This window comes from Ambystoma mexicanum, chromosome 8, assembly GCF_040938575.1.
Source record: "Ambystoma mexicanum isolate Mex_15411 chromosome 8, UKY_AmexF1_1, whole genome shotgun sequence".
NCBI classification, from domain to species: domain Eukaryota; kingdom Metazoa; phylum Chordata; class Amphibia; order Caudata; family Ambystomatidae; genus Ambystoma; species Ambystoma mexicanum.
This window is the reverse complement of record NC_090929.1, coordinates 749,242,050-749,261,314: the sequence shown is the minus strand read 5'-3', so window position 1 is coordinate 749,261,314 and position 19,265 is coordinate 749,242,050. Positions and strand designations below refer to the sequence as shown.

Sequence of the window (19,265 nt, the reverse complement as noted above, 5' to 3'; positions counted from 1 at the left end):
TGCCTGGAACTTCCCCCACCCCATCTCCAAGTCCAGAGGAGGAACAGGGATCAGGGAGTGAATAGGTTGATTATTCGCAGCAGAGATAGCCTGAGGGGGGCCCCAGATTGGGAGCTGAAATGGTCGACCAGGCTTTACATCGGCAGGTCGTTGAGCATTTGTGGAGCTTTTGGGCTGATCCACAGGGAGTGGTGCAAAGACTTCTTCAAAGGTCCTGGTTTTACCAGGGCCACATCCACAATGCAGAGCCGAGGTGGATGGCAGCGATGTATTCGGGGAAGTGTGAAGGACATCTGCTCCAGCATTCTTCAAGATCACCAAAGGATTGTCTGAATTGCATATTAGTGGAATGCAAGGAATATGCTCATTGACCGAAGTAAGAATGGCAGTTTGAGCAGTGGAGTCGACCAATTTGGGTTTCAAAGCGATGGCTGCGGGATTACCCAGCCCCTCAGAGGGAGGCCCTAAATTTGGTTTGAATAGAGAGAGTGCATGAGTTTTGGCAAACAGTAAGTTAGAGCGTTTTGTAGCCATTTTCCACTTGATAGATCGCGGTTTGCGTAGTGCTGGATTTTTTTTGGAGGTGCCGATCTTGGGAATTCTATCCTGGGTGGAGGCACCAACAGCAGTTGGACCTTGGCCAGCAATAGGATTCAATTTGAGGAATTCTGTGAAAAATTGACTGATGAAGGAGAAGGAATAGCCCTTATAATAGGGCAATCAGAGCCTTCTACATTATGTGGCATCAGTATTAAAGCCGTAGTAGGAACTTCCAAGGTGGCCACATTGTCCGAGATTTCTATTATCTCAGTTCTTGAAGGAAGTGTCTGCGAGGCCATAGAGGAGGTTGGTCCACCATATGAGCCTAGTAACTGGACCTGCAGTTAATTTCTGGGATAATTCAGTTCCAATCCAATCCACTTTGTTGGTTAATTCTACAATGATTTCAGTGCCAATACAGTCAATTTTAGAGTTGATTTCATTTATTAGTCTTTGAGAGTTCTTTAGTTCCACCCAAATGTTGTCGTACAAGTCAACAAATGAGCTGAGCACTGCATTCAAAGCAGAAACTGTCGGATGAGTGAGGCGAATGCGTTCATCCAGGTCTTTAAGGATGTGATGCAATCTTGGCGATTTCTCATGCCTCTGATTATCGTCCCAAGAACTGACATCCACCATGGAATTTACTTTGTTTGCGTCTGTTCCTTCAATGATGTTCGTTAGGGCAGTTGGAGTATTTTGGCTAAAACCACCCCTGATCTGTGGGGTCGGGCTTGAAGGGGTTTCACCAGCAGCGGGCACGTCCATAGCTTTGTCTGCGCATTCAATAATACTAATATCGGTAATATTGTTGTTACCGCCAAAATAGACCTGGTTGGTCATGGATGAATGAGTTCAAAAGGAATTTGAGAAGGCAGTGTCGGAGCACAGAGAGAAGTTGAGGATGTTAATTGGGCAATGGAGGGTGACCAGCACTTAGCCCCAGCAGGAGGTGGGTGGCTACTTACAACCGGATCCGGCATGATAGCATCCAGGTACATTGAGGATCCTTTTTGGCTTCGTAGGCCAGACCTCATGTTAGTAGGATGGAATTAACTTTAGAGCTGTCAATATAGAAGGAAAATGGACCAGAACACCAGATCAAAGGACTCATAGGAAAAGAGAGTGGAACAAGAGCCCTGCAGTCTCTGGGCTGGTTATTTTGGCAAAAGAAGAAGACAATCCCAAGATTAGTCCATGCGCCCATTCTTTAGCATGGAGTCATGCAAAGCCAGATCAAAGAGCTCGTCAAAATGAAAACATCAAGTCCCATAGTCTCTGGTATAGAAGAAAAATGGTAGGAAGATGTTCTTGCTGAGCACAAGGGAGTACAGAGTATGGGAGCTCAGAGTCAATAGAAATTCACCAGTCTACGTCTTTTCTTTCTCTCAAATACGCATATGCGCAGTGAACGTGCCCTGTAGGATAAATAGAAGTGTCAATATATCCTGGCTGCAGAAAGCCCCAACTTACTGTGTCCCATCATCCGGCAGCCATCCACGCCGAACAGCCAAACAGCACCAGCCCTTATTCCACCAGGGCTTACGCCGCAAGGGCGACTGTGCAGGAAATTTGAACCTCCTAGCAGTGTCACATGACAGCATCACATGTTCATCAGCGGCTCTGCCTCGGTAGATGCAGCAAGAGCTGAGCGCTCACAGTGTTGCTTAGAGGGGATGCAAAATGCCAAATGCAGATAGCAGTCTCCAGAGGGGTCCGTGGAGTCACACAGCAGTATCCAGCATTTGTTAGTCTCAGCGCCGTACAGGCGGCTGTGCAGGAAATTTGAACCTCCCAGCAGTGTCACGTGACAGTGTCACGTGATCGTCAGCGGCTCCACCTCGGTAGATGCAGCAAGAGCCGAGCACTCACAGTGCTGCCTAGATGGGATGTAAAATGCCAAATGCAGGTAGCAGTCTCCAGAGGGGTCCGTGGAGTCACACAGCAGTATCCAGCATTAGTTAGTCTCAGCCTTATATATGGTGTGAGGAGTAGGATCTCACCTGGTTGACACAAAATGGGGCACCCGAAACGTTCTAAATTGACCAGGATTAATTCTAGTCCCACAACTTATACATCAGGGAAAAGGTTGGCACATGCCATCTTTTCCACCAATGGGCTAAGTCATATAGGGTGAAACCGAGAGCACAGTTGCCACCCCTGCCAATGAATGGGAGTCAGGTTTTCCACCTTGACTCCACAAGCCATTTTTCCCGTTACGAAGAATGTGCCGGAGAACACTTATAATCTTTTTTTTTCCCACGAGTATCGGGTTCGCAGTAGTGACAACATTGTCATATCCTTAGCACTCAGGTTTTAGAGAGCTCCACCAACTCAGTTGTATATATATAATGCCCCCAAGGCAACAGGCCATGTAAGAACCCCTCCTAACCTGTAGGATGCGAGATGAAGTTTATTCTCCTGAATCTCACATACAATCCAGTTCAGGTTAAAAAGGGCAAGTTGGTGGGAAACCAGATATATGAGACCCTATCCTATGAGAACCTCCTTACCACCAGAAAAATAGGAGAGATGGCGGTAACCCAAAGACACCTCCCAGTGGGGAGAGGATACCAGGAAATGTGTTTTTGTTCCACGGAATTAGTGGCAGAGAGTAAGACCTCATTCGAAAGTATGGCCCTCCCAATTCCCTAAAATCTAGGGAGATCCCCTTTCAAGAGGAGACAGGACACCATGACCATACAGTTTCTACACCATCCTTCCAAGGTGACTGGTATTTTAGAATTCGGGGGAGCAGTGAGAACACCATTTCCAACCCTGAAAGCTTTGAAACATCTGAGCCGTTGGAGGAAATATCCCTGCCGATATTCCAAAACACTTAATTCCGTGTTGTTTCTCCCTCGGGGGAAACAGCGGCGATCAAGTCTGTGATTGGTCTTTTCAAACAGACAACCCCAAGATTCCTGGGAAGCTGACTGGAAAGGGAGGAGGAAGTAAACCTAAGAATATCATAGGTTGTTGGGAGATAGTTAATAACCCACACAACAAGGGGAGTTAAATTCCCAGTTGACCTTTACCAATCTATCAGGGGTACACCTAACCATATCTTGGTTAAGGGCAGAAGTTTCAGATCCTTCTCTCCAAGAGGGTAGCCTGGAAGATTCTGAATTCCGCTGTTCCTTAACCACCTACCAAACTAACTTCCAGGTAGACCAAGCGCGGACAAAAGAGGATACCGATATCCCCTAGAGAGAGAAGTAGAAGAGGACCAGGAAGAGAGTTATCCATATCTCCAACCCTCTCTTCCCGTTACACAAGCACAACCGTGTTATTCTTGTGGAGTAAAGGGCAATCCAACTAGGCATTGACCCTTAAACCTCTTAACTCTTTTGCTGTCACCTGAGAAAGGGGACACCAAGGGAGTCCAAAAACAAGGAAAACATGAACTTAATTCTCCAATTATGTCAGTCTTGTTTGCTCAGCCATTCCCCATAGATAAAGACCCTGACGAGAAGGGAAATACAGTAGTTATAAAAGGTATAAAGACAAATAAAAGGGGCAAAAACAACACTAACTTCCTTGATACAGGCGTCAACCACACCATCTATAGGATCCCTGCTACCATTGAGAAGAAAAACCTTTGGGCCAACCAAGATAGCAGGAGTAAAGGTTGTGCAGTACATCCTAAATATTTACCAATTTGGTGTAAGAAATCCCAAGAGAAGGATGTCTGCTGTGTACATGGCCATACAGAGGTCTACCCACAAGCTAATTTCCTTGTCAACATCCTAGGAGAAGAGCTGTGGATAAGAGCAGCAGTGATTTCAGATCTATCCACTCAACTGGTCATAGGCGACATGGTGCGCCAGTTTGGTAGATGGCTGTCCCATGTGGCCCTAAAAGATCTTCTGGATAGGCGCATTATAAATACCCAATAAATACCAATAAAATCTTAAGATGAAAGCCCTAGGGGCTGGTTACAACCAAAGTAGAGACAAAGAATCGTTCAGCGAGAAACAAGAAACCCTGGGTTCAATCTTAGAAGGGAAAGCCACAAACACAAGGGAAAGCCCTGATGGGAAAGGCAGAAGTATTAGGGGAAAGGTATGTGATTAATCTGTGGATGTGGATCTTGTCCCTTCTCCCCTAGGGTGGGACCTTTCCCATGGAGTCAGGACAGTGCGTCCACAGTACATAAATCCACCTAGGGGTTGTGCACTAGGAGAGGATCACATGGGAGAGATGGCCCTTTTAGGGGGTTAGGGACGTCTCTTCCCAGAGAAAGCGGTATACGTCTGCTTTGTTAGACCCTCCCGCCTTCCCCAGGCCAAACTCTCCTTCCCTATTCCCAGTCAGTGCTAGTGTCGCTCTATTGTGCGGTCAACCAACCTGGTATGATAGACCTGGCTAATGGCCCTGACCATACCAACTGTTTCCCTTATAACTCCACTACAAGTACTTTGAAGAAGATGACCAGGAGTATGAAGATCACTCCAGAGAACCGGAGTGAACGGAGTGAATGCTCTAGTCTGTCACTGCATTGGATTGGTCATGGGAAATACAAGACAGCAGAGGGAAACCAACATGGAGAGAGCCATCTTCTGATGAGGAATCTGGGAGACACAAACCCAGCGTACAGGAGAGTGCATCAGGAGACTTGGTGCACGGAGGTGACAAAGAGCATGAAGGTAGCACAAGGAGAAGGAGCTCCTTTGCACGCTGCCCGAACAAACCTCTGGGCATCGCCAGAACTGGATTTTCTGTAAAGGGATGTGATCATCTTTCCGGAAATCGAGTTTAAGCATCAAATCAAAGAAAGGTAGTTCAAATGTATTGCATGTTGACGCAAACACCAAATTAGAATTGAAGGCGTTAATCCAAGTAACATAATCATGGAGATCATGTTCTGACCCCTTCCAGATGAACTAAATATCATCTATGGATCTACGCCAATGGTGGATATGTTCATGAAAGGGATTCTTAGAAGCCCCAGCCTTGCAAACCTATATATCGGGAAATATGAATCCTTGTACATTTTTGCTAACAAAATCTACGGATAAAAACAATCTTTCAACACCATATATACATTATTTGTTTCAAGTATCGTTTCACACTAGAGTATCATTTTCTGTACGTGTTCAAATGTATTTAAACATGTTAATCTATGAAAGATCCAATGCTAGAGAAGGAGTTAGTTACTAACCTGTAACTTCATATCTCGAGCATTGGTATCTTTCCTAGAGTCACATGCAACCTGCTTGCCATTCCTACTGGAGGCATCACTTATTGAAGTCACTAATGGCAGTTAGAATCTGAACATGACCTCAGCTGTACTAAATGCCCCATTGGCTGATAAGAAATGGACCAACACAACGTAATAGGGCTGCAGAAGTGACTGTTTATTTGCTTTGACATGGTATTGAAGGAAAACTTTAACCAAGGATTCCCAGCCTGAATTTTCAGTGCATGTGAATCTATGAAAAGTACCATTACTCGAGAATGGAGTTACAGGTAAGTAACTTACTCCTTATTCTATGCTGCATTTATTTTAAAACCCAGAAAGCACATGCGTGAATGATGTGATTTTACATGTTTTGGGAATAATGTTGGAGATTTTTATAAAGTAAATAATCACTTTTGTATCACTTTTATTGACATGAAGAAGTGGGCAGTATATCTAGAGAAGACAGATCCTCTTCAAGCACCTATGATCCATTTGCCGGAATGAAAACCCCTGGCCAGAGGCAGTTAATTACTTTACAAGAACAAGTGAAGTCAGGAATGATCAGTGTGGACGAGGCTGTTCTCAAGTTTAAAGAGTGGCATTTGAACCAGAAGAGAAGATCTGAATCGTTTAAATATCAACAGGTAATACTCACTGTTTTATGCTCCTGATAAATACCCTACATCTTATATACATTAAGTCTGTTAATGCTAATGGAACATTTGCGCCTCAATCTAGTCAATGCAAAATTGTATTTTATGAAAGAGGTTAAAATGAAGTATCTCTAGACATTATCAGTATGCCGGATAAAAAATTCTTGCATATTGTTAACAATTGAGCAATTTGTTTAGTAAGTTTTATCTACTGGTAATTAAGTCACATCATGATTCCTTTTTAAATCTAACTAGAGGCAACTTTAGCTCTCTGCCAGAGTGATACATATTAGAGAGGGCACGTGTGCCAGGAAGCTTCTCCATGATGTGGAATAGACTTCCTGTTTAGAGCTCTTATTGCGGCAGCCATTAAATAGGAGTTGACAGCTATCTATGGTGGCTAAAGATTTGTGAATGCTGCTTTCAAAAGCATGTTTTGTTTATCTGCTGCTTAGTGCATTGATGCATTGTTTTACTTTTGTAATACAACACAATCTGTTTCCTTTTGTGTTCCTTAGTTTTTGGGGTTGTGTGTTTTTACCCATGGCATTAGTTTTAAGCACAGAAAAAAAGGCTTCCATCATAAAAGTGTTTTTACTATGTTAGTACTGTTGTCATTTCTGCTTTTGGAATGGATAGACATTTACAACACAGAACGTTTTATGGTATAGCACAGAAGATTTACCTCACCCACTGGTACGTAGTTCTTCTGGATTACAATACTTGTTTTAATGCTTATTCCAGATTGTGTGTGTTTTTTATGCATAGCATTAGTAGGAGGCATACTAAAAAGACGTCTATCATGGAAGACTTTGTGCTGATCCCATCTCCGCTTTTTACGAAGGAGAGAAATGTACATCACATAGTGTGTTGAGACAAGGCTCGTCGGATTTACCCCACCTTTTGGAATGTAGTTATGACTTTATCACTGGCCCTGACCCTCTGGTCGAGCCTATTTTTCTGTTTTAGAATTCTGGACCACCTTTTCTCCCCTCTGGATCACTGTGGCTAGCCCAGCCTCTCTGCCACAGTCTGATTAATAGCTGACGCGTGTCCTGTCTCAAGACTCTTGCCCTGCTCCTCTGACTTTTCAACTGCCCCCTCAGTCTGCCACACTAGACATCTGATACTCTAGTGTCTTCTCATTCTGCTCCCGATTCCCTGTCACCACGCCATACTTTGTGTCTGTGAGTGGGGACCATGAGCCATGTACATTATTTTTCAGAGCAACACCTCTGTGTCCCTTTTTTTAATCAACTTTATTTATTACCTTTAAATGAGCTTTAAACACGGAATCATCCCATAACAGAATTTAAAGTGAGAAGCAAGTCATGCATCATTTGCATACTAAGAATATGATTGAAAAATAACAGGCCATACTCTGAAATAAATCAATATTTCTAGGCATCAGTCATGAGGTAGTAAGTAGTCTATTGCATTCATACCATTATGAAACCAACCGTATACAACAAGTGTAAAGATTTGTGTTACTTTGCAGTGGAACGAGCTGCCCTTGATCCTCCTCAGGTCAGATGTAGCGGGAGGATGCACCTACTCTACGCCAAGTTAGAAGTACTTTCCCTCAAAGTGACATAAGGGAGTGACACATTTACCCATAGTGTCATTTTCTACCTATGTCTAGAGAACATTTTATGACTGAAGCATTTTCCTTCTTCCACATCGAGCCGTGTTCCTTCATTTAGTTAGGGTGCACTTGCTGCTTCCTGGGATCCTTATTACTCTGCACTGCAACTAGCAGCCCTTGAGCCACGTGATGTAAGAGGTACATTGAAGAAGGCCCCATTCCCTGATGAGTCAAAGTGATATACACAAAGTGAAGTGTTAACCCATAGAGTTATATGTCCTATCTACCCCTAGAGCAGGGGTCTGCAACCTGTCGCCCAGGATATCTCCCCATTGACTATGCTGGCTAGAGCTGTTGGGAGTTGCAGTCCAAAACATCTAGAGAGCCAAGTGCTGCAGACCACAATGTGTTACCCAGGAGTTCCCAGTCTTTCACAATGAACCACTGATTATACAGGGGAATGTCACACACTCAGAGGTGCATGTTATGACCCACTGGGTGAGCTCTTCTGACATTGAGAGTGACAGACCCTGATCCAGAGATGGAGATACCCTGATCCTCAGAGCAACATACTGAGTCCCCAAGAGTGATATGTTGCTGTCTTCCTAAAATTAATGGTCCCGATCACCAGGTGTCAAGTTTGAATCACCCCCCTCAAGACATGCCCTATTCCAACAAAACATGTTAATTTGAACAAAACATTATTTTGTTGCAATTTAGGATTTTGTAAAACATTTCCCAATATGAATTTTCCCTTTAATTGCACTTGTCATACTTTTTCACGTCACATTAAGTCGAAGCACATGAATTTGCCTTGGTATTCACATTGCAGTTTCCCCATTTATGCAACAGTCAACGCCATACAGCATCCTTCCCTAAGATCTGACAGTGCTGAAGCGGATCAAATCTGTGATGATACTGGGTCGTTTACACAATTGGGCATCTGTCTTGGCAAGGCATTTGAAAATAAGATAACATTTTAAACAACTGCATTTATGCAAAACAGCATGGCAACCCAACTTGTTAGATAGTGTTTGTGAATGGAAATTTGAAAGTGAACTCCAACACAAGAATGTCTAATCCCTAACTGCTATTCAATCAGAGTCCCAAGGGGCACACTAAAGCAGACTGTGCCATGCAGCAGCTAACATTTTAATGAGACATTTCCCGTGTCCTGGCGCCATTTTCAGAAACAGAAATACGAAAGAGACAAGAGATCCCCTCTACTGAGAATGAGCACGGCCAAATGACCTGTTCAATGGGATGGTCCCCCTTACAAGCACGTGTGGGTGCAGTGAACTGAAACACTGTTGTAGACCCTCTTGAGTGGGAACCATCCCAGAGAACAGGTGCTTTGTGCTTGTTCATTCTCAGTATTAGGCTTGCCACCATTTTGTTTCAATCTATTGACTTGTTAAGTATGGCTTCCAACTATTTCCCTTTCTGAATGCTGTATCCTACTCTGGGATCATTACATAAGATCATGGAATTCATCTGCTAGGATGTTACAGCAAGGGAGCGGGAACGTGGTCATTGTTATGTTGTATAATGTCCCCTTATGCCTCCACTCTAGACCCTGTGCTGTGATAATGGCCCATAAGGAAAAGGATTGTGTGCATGCTGGAAGAGGGACCGTGGGTTGTCCATAGACAACATAACACATTATTGATGCAAATCTTTCAACTAGGAGTTGCATTCCGCCTTGGAGTGCCAAGTGGCATTTCAATCGGAACCCCTTGATGGAAAATATCCCCATACATGAGAGCTACACATCTATACTTCTACATGTAGTCACGTTAGGCTCTCAGGGACTCTGACTTCCTTACTCTCCTTCTATTCTGGCATGCTCCATTTGTTGGGTGTAATTGATGAAGATGCCTTATGAAGACGTTTCTTTTCCTAACACTTTCTTTACTTCTTCCGGTGTGAGACTGGTAGTATCTTTCATTAATAGATAAGTATACAATAAGTGCACACCACACAACACTGTCCTTTACTATTCTGAAATTAGAGTACGACATATTGAGTCTCACACACACTGACAATAAGCCTCATGTATCAAAAGCCCCTTGTAACATGAGGCAGCAGAAAGAGTGGTTGTGTCTAATTGCTAATGTATATCCCCATAGCAATGGAAGAAAGGTAGCCAGGCTTGCCTAGAAGGGTCGATCGTTTCTCTTGTTCCATGTTAATGCGTCTGTGCACAACCAAGAGATTTTTAAAGTCGACCCTTTTATTAGGCTCACAGATGCGTCTTGGTGTATGGGAGCATTTCTAGGGTCCTGACGGTGAATGGACAGTGTGTGCCTTAGAAACGGGATTATTACATGTTTGCATTAGTGTTGTTAATAGATGATGCTCATATTTTAGTTCCTAAACGATTAAAACCATGTGTCTCGACTGTGTCACTGGAGCACCAATTGAAACCCATTGTGGGCTATTTGGGACGCATTGATCACCATTATCCTCCCTGGACAACAACTTCTCATAGTTTTGTCTTTACATTCCGTTTGCAAGAGTTTGGTACTTCCTTGTTTATTTTCAGAAACTACATATTGCATAATCCACCTTGCGGCAGTTCTCATTCCATGGCTATTTCTAATCAGCAGTCTTAGAACTACAATCCCCAGAAGACTTAGGGGCCGATTCATGGAACAAACGTGCGCCGAAAAAAGTGGCGCAAGCCGGCGCTAGCGTGCAAAATGAAGCGCACGCGCACGCGTGCGATTCATGGAAGTCCCTGCATGTGTTTGTCCCGAAACGTGCGCCAAACCCGTGCGTGGCGCACACGGGCGCACACGTCATAGCAACATCCCGAACGCCGTGCGCGACGCGCACAGGGAAAGCGCACAACGTCCGCGCACACACCAAAAAGGGGGCGGGACACGGGGCGTAACACGCGGAATGGGGAACAACACGTGAAAAAGAAGGCGTAACTGGGGAAGTACTGCAGGGAACTACACGGAACGCCCACACGCACGCGAACACTCGTATTCATGGATTCGAATACGGGAAACCCACGCACGGCAAAAGACGCGCATAGGCGTCAACGCGTCCGCCACACGAAGGCAGGCGGAAGCGTCCCTGCGCACAGTATAAAAGTGCGCCCAAACAATAAACGCGTATATACAGCTACGATGAATGCCCCATTTGTCGCAGCACTGATCGTGGGACACCGCAGGAGGAGGAGAATAGCCAGTGCCTGCATTTTTTCACCCCGGACAAGCCTTTTTGGGATGCCTGACGACCAAGTCTACGGCAGGTATAGGTCTCCACATCGTATCATCCAAGACCTGGTCAGGGAGTGGGAAGATGACCTTACATCCCCCACCCTCTGCTCCCAAGCATTGAGCCCCTTGGAGAAGGTGCTCAATGTCCTGCATTTTTTGGCCACTGGGTCATTTCAGCGGACTACTGCCATAGTGGGGGGGAGGGGTCTCACAGGCCACGCAGTCACGCTGCCTACACCAGGTCTTGGCAATCATGACAGCGCGCCCCTCAGTCCGCAGGCACATATACATGCCCAGAACACCTGCAGAAAGGCAGGCCGTTGTCCAGGACTTTTACAGGGTGGCACACTTCCCCAAAGTGCTTGGTGCCATAGATTGCACCCATGTGGGCCTACGTCCACCTAGGGCCACTGAGCACATCTACCGAAACCGCAAGCACTGGCATTCCATCAACGTACAGGTGGTATGCGATGCAAATGGAATTATCACCTCTGTCTATGCAAACTACCCTGGCTCCACCCATGACAGTTTCAAATACAGAATGTCCGCCCTGAGCCGGGCCCTGGAAACTGGGCAGCATGGTGACACATGGCTCCTAGGTGAGTACAAATGCCTGTGCACATGCATGTCACACACACACAAATACACAAACCCCAATAATCACAGCCATTATCACCTCTCCAGGGGACAGTGCCTATCCTCTGAGCAACCACATGACGACGCCAATCCGGAACCCCATCACACCACCCCAGGTAAGATACAACGCGGCCCATATTACAACCAGGGCCATAGTGAAGCGCACATTCAGAGTGCTCAAGTCACGCTTCCGCTGCCTTGACCGCTCTGCCGGGCAGCTACTCTATGCACCCCCAGTAGTGTGCAGGATCATTGTGGCAGCATGTGTCCTGCACAATGTTGCAACACGGCAGGGCGTACCGGTGGACTTGGTGGTGCCCCCATAACCCCAACCACAGGCACAGGCGCTGCCCATGGACGGGGATAGGGCACGTGGCGAGGCAGCCCAGACCCAGCTTGTGACCACATTTTTCACCTAAACTCCCACCCCTGCGGAGTGCACAAAGGCCTGCACATACCAGGTGACAATCGATGATGACAAAGAGGCAGTCAACTGTCACAACCTTACCACCCTGAGAATGTTGCCACGGAAGTGCCACATTGTGTGCATCCCTAGCTACTTAAACATAAGCAATCCTGTGTGACCAAAAGGCACACATGCAAGGTGTGAATCACACAGACCTGCAAAACAGGCCATGACTATCACTGGTATGTCACCCAAGCCCTCCCAAACCACAACATGACATGGCAAGCAATAGCAAAACACCAACATAGTACCCATAAGGTACACATTGACTTGTGAAAAATGTAAAGTGGCATCAGACAATGATGCCTGACATGGAATCAGATGAAATGACTGACCAACAACCTCCCACCCAAAATACGTCATACCCAAATGCATTCCAACAGTTGTAGTTGTAACATAACAATGAATGCCTGTTTACATGCACATTGTGCATTGCAAAATCAACACTGCAGATTCCGTGTGCTGCGTCCATCTCCTGCAACACACTGCTCAGCACACAACATAGTGACCAGCCATTGTGTGTCACGCACACCCAGAGCATCACATCAAAACGACAAACTACATCAAAAAGCAAATTACGCATGTACAGGATCCACAAATGGTCATAGATCATGTGCTGCAGGGACACAGTGGGCCCCAGAAGGCAAACTGAGTGTACATGTGGACATGGAAGGGTGGTTGTACATGTTGTGGATCATAGTGCGAGTGTGTGTGTCAGTAGGGACATGCACTCAATACATGCATGTGCAGGGGGGCGTGGCCAACGGTGCAATGGAGTAGACGTGTGCCATCGGAGCTCCAGCTGCCGCAGCCTGACATCCTGATCTAACTGCCCACTTTATGGTACCTGTTGACCCCCAAGGTGCACCCTCTGGTGCGAGACGACCTGGAGCACAGCAGTGATTAAAATCAGCCCATAAAGCGCCTGGGGTGCAGCTGTAGGAGCGGGGGAAGGTGGAGCCGACGCCATCGACAGGCAACCAAGATGGCCGCCGGAGCATTGGGCGCATTCTAAGTACGGGTTGGAGTGACCCGGACCATGACGGACCGTGACAGCCTGCAACCTCTACGGGAGCACCGCGGTACCTCGCGGCGTCCAACAGCCTGCATCAGAGACGAAGATCCGAATCGCCGTGACCGAGGGACTGTGAGGGCGGGCAGCAGAGGCGAGGACCCGCAGGTTCCCGGACTAGTGGAACCGCTGGTTGGAGCGGTCCTGCCCGGAGGCCAGGAAACAGGAGAGACCCATCCGAACACTGCCACGGTGACCTGTGAGCAGCGGAGACTGTGCCGCCGGTGAGTGCCTGCAGCTGCGGCCCCGGCACGGGGTGCATCGCAACTGTTCCCCTGCCGGTGGACGCATCATACGTGGAGCGAGACTCCCCGCTCACGCACGCCTGGAGACCCCGAGACCTAGCCTTCAACCAGCCCGGTGGGTCCGCCGCGCGGTGGGGTGCCATGCTGGAGCGAGCTGCTGCACAATTCTCCCGGCGGAAACGGGTAAAAGAGATCACACGGAGCGAAAGCTCCAGGACCTGGGTACTTCGACCGACCTGGCAGATCTCTGTGCTCGAATAACACAAGCTAACTGTAACAACTCTGCATCATTGAGGTTCTGAGCCACCAAAGAAACGTGGAGACGCGGCGGCATCTAGGCCCGTGGGGGCCCCCCCTCCCAAGACGACCACACCAGCACTAGGAGACCATCGGAGGGCAGGAGCGGGCCGGGGGGCAGCTGTGTGCACAATCCATAGAGGGATTCCCACCCCTCTCCTACAGCAACATTGCCTCCAACGGTTAAAAGGGGCAAAGGACCAGTGGGATTTTGTGGTAGCTCTTAAGAACTGCTGGAGTGCTCCACCGCTGTCCAGAGTTGGCTGGTGGGGGCAGGAAGTGAAGGGGAACAAAAGCGCCTAGATTGCGACTGGTGTAGTACCCTGGTGCATACCCTGGTGCAGTCCATCCACACCTGTATTCCGAAGCGGTCAGGGCAACACAACCGCACACACAGGTTTAACACCCGGTTTATCATCGCCTGACAGCCTGCCATAAGGAAGGTGCTGATTTACTATCCTCCCCACCCGCACAGAGATACAACAACATTAACCAAGCAGCATCAGAGACAGCAACTGTGCAGAGGAGTCCCTAACAGGTGAAGATTGATCTGTGCAACAGGTCTGTGTAATGATACCTCTTGAACAGCAGGTCAGTACTTAAGGAACAGGAACGCGCCCGTTGTGTCCGACAGTAAGCATGGGGAAGGACAAAACTAGGAGACCCACCATGCAGAATCGTATCGACCAATATACGATCCCCCCACCGCAGTCCCCCGAACACCATCCGTCACCTTCTGGGGAGGCAGACATCGCGCCTGCATTCTCCCTAAGGGACGTCATGGCAGCTATAGCGGACTCCCGCTCATCCATGGAGCAAAAGAATGACGGAATTAGCCTGGATGTGTCCCTCCTCCGACACGACCTACAGAAGCTGTCAGCGCGCACTGGGGAAGCGGAAGAGCGTATTTCTAATACGGAAGATGGGCTACACAACATGCAACACCAACTCCAAGGAGTCTCAGCCAAGCTCAAGATCCTGGAGGCCAGAATCGAGGAGGGGGAGGGAAGATCCAGGCGGAATAATATTTGGATCCTTGGTATCCCTGAGAAAGCCGAAGGACCGTGCATGGAGCTCTTCCTGGAAAATTATTTTCTATCGTGTGGGCACATCGAATGCCCACAGGCAGACCAACGCCCGGCGCTCCCCCAAGAACGGTGATAGCAAAGCTGCTAAATTACCGTGATCGAGACACGCTCCTACATCTAGCACGAACCAAAGGCACGATCACCTTCAATGGCTCAAGGATAGCCTTCTTCCTGGACTACACGAAGGAGGTACAGAGGGCGAGGCAATCCTTTGAAAAGCTTAAAAGGTAACTCCGAGCACTAGGAGTCCAATACGGCCTACTTTTTCCTGCCCAGTTGAAAATATACCACAAAGGTACTACGGTCCACTTCGATGACCCTAAAGAAGCCTGGAGATGGACGGAGCTGCACATAGAAGGGGACTGGTCGACACCTCGAGGTAATAAAGGCAGAAACCAAGGACCACCTGCAGGGCAGCATCAAGAGCCGGACCAACCACCTCAACCAGGCCGCCCAGCGGACAAGGGGATTTGACCCCGGGGTTGCGCCCCACCGGAGAGATAGATCATATCGACATCTATGGAATTTGAACTATGGACTGTGTAGAACTATAGCACAGTACTTCAAAGGTGGCGCTCTACACATTTATGATGTGGCAAGCGGAGGCACATGGCCTTCGCACTAGGGGAGAAGGAGGAATTCCCCCCTCCCCCACAACAACTTCCTCAAGTTATCGTGTTGGGGTCAGGTTAAGTTGACACCCTACCTTTTTTGAGTGTCAACAATGTTGGGGCGACAGGTGCTTTGGGTTGGGGTGGAGTATGGGGAGGGGGAGGGAAGGGATAGCTATGCAGAGTTTTGTTATGTTCGGGATTACAGCTTGTTCAAACAATTACCCAATTACAACCCTGTGCATATTACACCCTACAGCATCACTTATCGTGATCCTACTCCCGCAAGATACACCTATGGGAGACAGCTCTTCCGACTAAGACATCCTTCAAGCCCTCCAACACGAGTTTTAGATGGCACAGATATACACCCAGTCGTCACCGGCTGACCGCCCCAGATCCCTCAGACTGTTCACCTGGAATGTGAACGGGATGGGCTCCGGAATTAAGAGACGCCTGATTAGGCAACTGTTGAATAGACACTCTCCTGATGTGGCCCTGCTATCTGAGACACCTAGCGGGAACACACTGCACCCTCTTTCAGAGAACCAACTACCGGCCCGCATTCCATTTGGGGTACACAATGGGATCCAGGGGCACCCTCATTCTTATACACAAGAGACTCCCGTTCTCCCTACAGGCCATATAACAAGACCCTCGGTCTTATGTATTCATCCTGGGATCGCTCTGGGGGGAGACGGTGGCCATTGTGTCAATATATTCCCCACCTGGACTGGGCCAAGAATTACTGGATGACCTAACCACTCTTATAGGGAGATTCCACACCTCAGAGGGCGCAACCCAAACACCCCCACAAGGCTGTCTAGTTTCGTATCTGCTCTGGGCCTCGAGATGTGTGGCGGGAACTACATCCCCAAAACAAGGGCTATTCATTTCACTCGAGAGCCCATGGCTCCCTCTCCAGACTAGACTACCTCTTCCTCCCGAACATAGACCTACATAGGGAAGTCTCCACAGAGTTCCTCCACGTGGAGTCTTGGACCACTCGCCCCTAATGGTCGAAATGCTAGAACGTGGAGATTGAATAACTACCACCTCGGGTTCCCAGAACTCATTGACCACCTCACAGAAGTGTCCGATGAATATTTTGAGATAAATGAACTGGCAGTGGACAACCTAGTAACGGTATGGGAGGCCTACAGAACAGTGCTGTGAGGAGAAATAATCTCCTGGATAGCGAATAAGAAGAGAAACTCCAAAAAATAATAGAGGCTTAGGGGGAGATGATCCAGTCCGGAAATACGCATATTCTTGACCCTACCCCGCAGACCCGAAGGTCCCTTACATTAGCTACAGAACGCCTCAGAAACACCATGTTGGATAACGCCAAACAAGCCCACTGGGATTCCAGAGCGAGACTATACGAGCTGGGGGACAAAGCAGGCAAAATGCTAGCCTGGCTTGAAAGGAGAGACGAGGGTCGACGCTATGTCCGGGAAATTGTTACTCCATGTAATGAGAGGTACCAGACAGATGCCGAAATAGCAGAGGCCTTCGCCCAATTTTATGCAGAATTATATCAAGCCCCGACATCACTACTCGACCCGACTCTGCTAGACCACATAGCACTCCCATTATTGACAACACAGCAGCGAGCGGAACTAGACTCCGATCTCTCTGAATCCGAAATCGTTTAAGCCCTAGCGCAACTCCAAATAGGGAAAACACCAGCCCCTAATGGATTCCCGGCCGAGGCTTGGCAAAAGCTTGGAGGGAACAAAATAGCACCTCCCCTCTATAAAATGCTCTTGGGTTCCCGTGAACAAGGCACCCTCCCACCAGACCTATGTAAGACCACCATAGTGGTCATTCCCAAACCCGATAAACCCCCGGAGATGTGTGCCTCTTACAGGCCTATCTCACTGATTAATAGTGAAGCCAAAATCCTCGCCAAACTCCTAGCCAACCGACTGCAGACGGTAGCTCACACCCTGATCCACCCGGACCAATGTGGCTTTATGCCATACAAGTCAACCCGAATGAACCTACGCCGGCTCCATTTAGCGCTGGAACGGGCCCCAGTCATCGACACCCCTCTCGCCCTATTAGCAATTGATTTCGAAAAGGCCTCCGACTCAGTCAGGTGGGACAGCCTTTGGGAAATCATGAGACGCATGGGGTTTGGCAACGGCTTCCTGGGATGGGTAAAATTACTCTATAAGAATATCCAAGCGGATGTTAGGGTGAATGTTTGGCCCTCTCGATCCTTCCTTCTGGGAAAGGGCACGAGACAGGGCTGCCCCCTCTTGCCCCTTCTCTTTGCCCTTGCAATTGAGCCTCTCGCCCTTTGGCTCCGGCAAAGCGCAGCCTGGATAGGATTCAGATGGCCTGAGGGGCATGAGGACCGAATTTCCTTGTACGTAGACGACCTCCTGATATACCTGGGGGACCCGGCCCGATCCTGCCCTACAGTGACACAAATGCTAATCCGTTTCAGTGAATTTAGCAGGCTTAGAATTAATTGGGGAAAATCCGTTGTTTTCCCGATGAAAGGTGATGCGCTGGTCGATCCCCGGAACTGCCCGTACCGAATGGAACAACAAGGCTTTCCGTATCTAGGGATCTGGGTGTCGACAGACCTCACCAACTATGCAACACACAATATTCAACCGTTAATTGACCGCTTTGTCAGTCATGTCCACCACTGGAAGCTTCTCCCCTTCACAACCATGGGCAGAGCAGCACTCTTTAAGATGATGACTCTCCCAAGGTTTCTCTATGTTTTATAGAATGCCCCGCTGAAGATCCCAGACTCCGACTTCGATCGGGTGGAAACCTCCTTCGGGAAATCATATGGGGCAGAGGGCAACCAAGGATAGCGCTAACCACGCTTCAAAGATCGATTTGGGAGGGCGGGATAGGGGTGCCCCGCCTCCAAACCTTTTATTGGGCTTCACAACTAGCAGTGGTCAATGATCTGCTCCACGGAGACAGGGAGCTGCCCCATATCAGGGCAGAAATCGCTGCTATGCACGACACCGACCCACTGCACTTGCTGTACCAAACCCTCCCGAGACCCCCCCCCCCCGCCAACGACCGTGACTCACATTATTACTGTTTGGAAACAAGCGCACGGATTTGTAGGGTGGAAGAATAAAATAACCACGGCACAACCCCTGTGGAGAAATAGCAATCTGTCCGAGATAAAGAAGCTTGATCCATGGCCTCGATGGGTTGGGGCCGGGATCCTAAAAGTTGGGGCCATTCTTGATGGAGGGGAACTAGCCTCGTTTGAAGCCATCCAGCAAAAATTCCAACTTCCGTGTACCGAGCGATACCACTATGTACAACTGGCCCACGCTCTAAGAAACCATATACCGGTAAATGCCAGTATCCCGGACTACACACCAGTAGAACGCAACATGATACCAGCTTTCATCCCCACCAAATGCACTTCCATCCTATATAACGCTATCACATGCTTTGCTACACCGGAGCTGATGAGTTTACAGGCTAAATCGGAGGGGGACGTGGGTGAATTAGACCCGGATGACTGGATTCAAGCTCTAATGCATCCAAGGGAGGTTGCCATCTCCTCTAGGCTTCGACTGGTTCAATTAAAAATCCTGCATAGAGTCTATTACCCCAGAACGATACTACATAGGTGGAAGAGAGCCCTGAACCCAAACTGTTTCC

The 19,265-nt window shown here is 48.0% G+C and overlaps 1 protein-coding gene across 3 annotated transcripts in view; it reads left to right on the top strand.

Annotated features, from left to right (window-relative positions):
• Positions 1–19,265, top strand: part of PIK3AP1 (phosphoinositide-3-kinase adaptor protein 1) — a 1,287,206-nt gene that overhangs the window by 985,274 nt on the left and 282,667 nt on the right. For all 3 annotated transcript variants that reach the window (XR_011268600.1, XM_069610572.1, XM_069610573.1), the window contains exon 12: positions 6,164–6,369. Coding sequence is in view for 2 of the 3 variants with exons in the window: in XM_069610572.1 (XP_069466673.1) it covers positions 6,164–6,369 (206 nt within the window). In the remaining variant the exon portion in view is untranslated. The remainder of the gene's footprint in view (positions 1–6,163; positions 6,370–19,265) is intronic.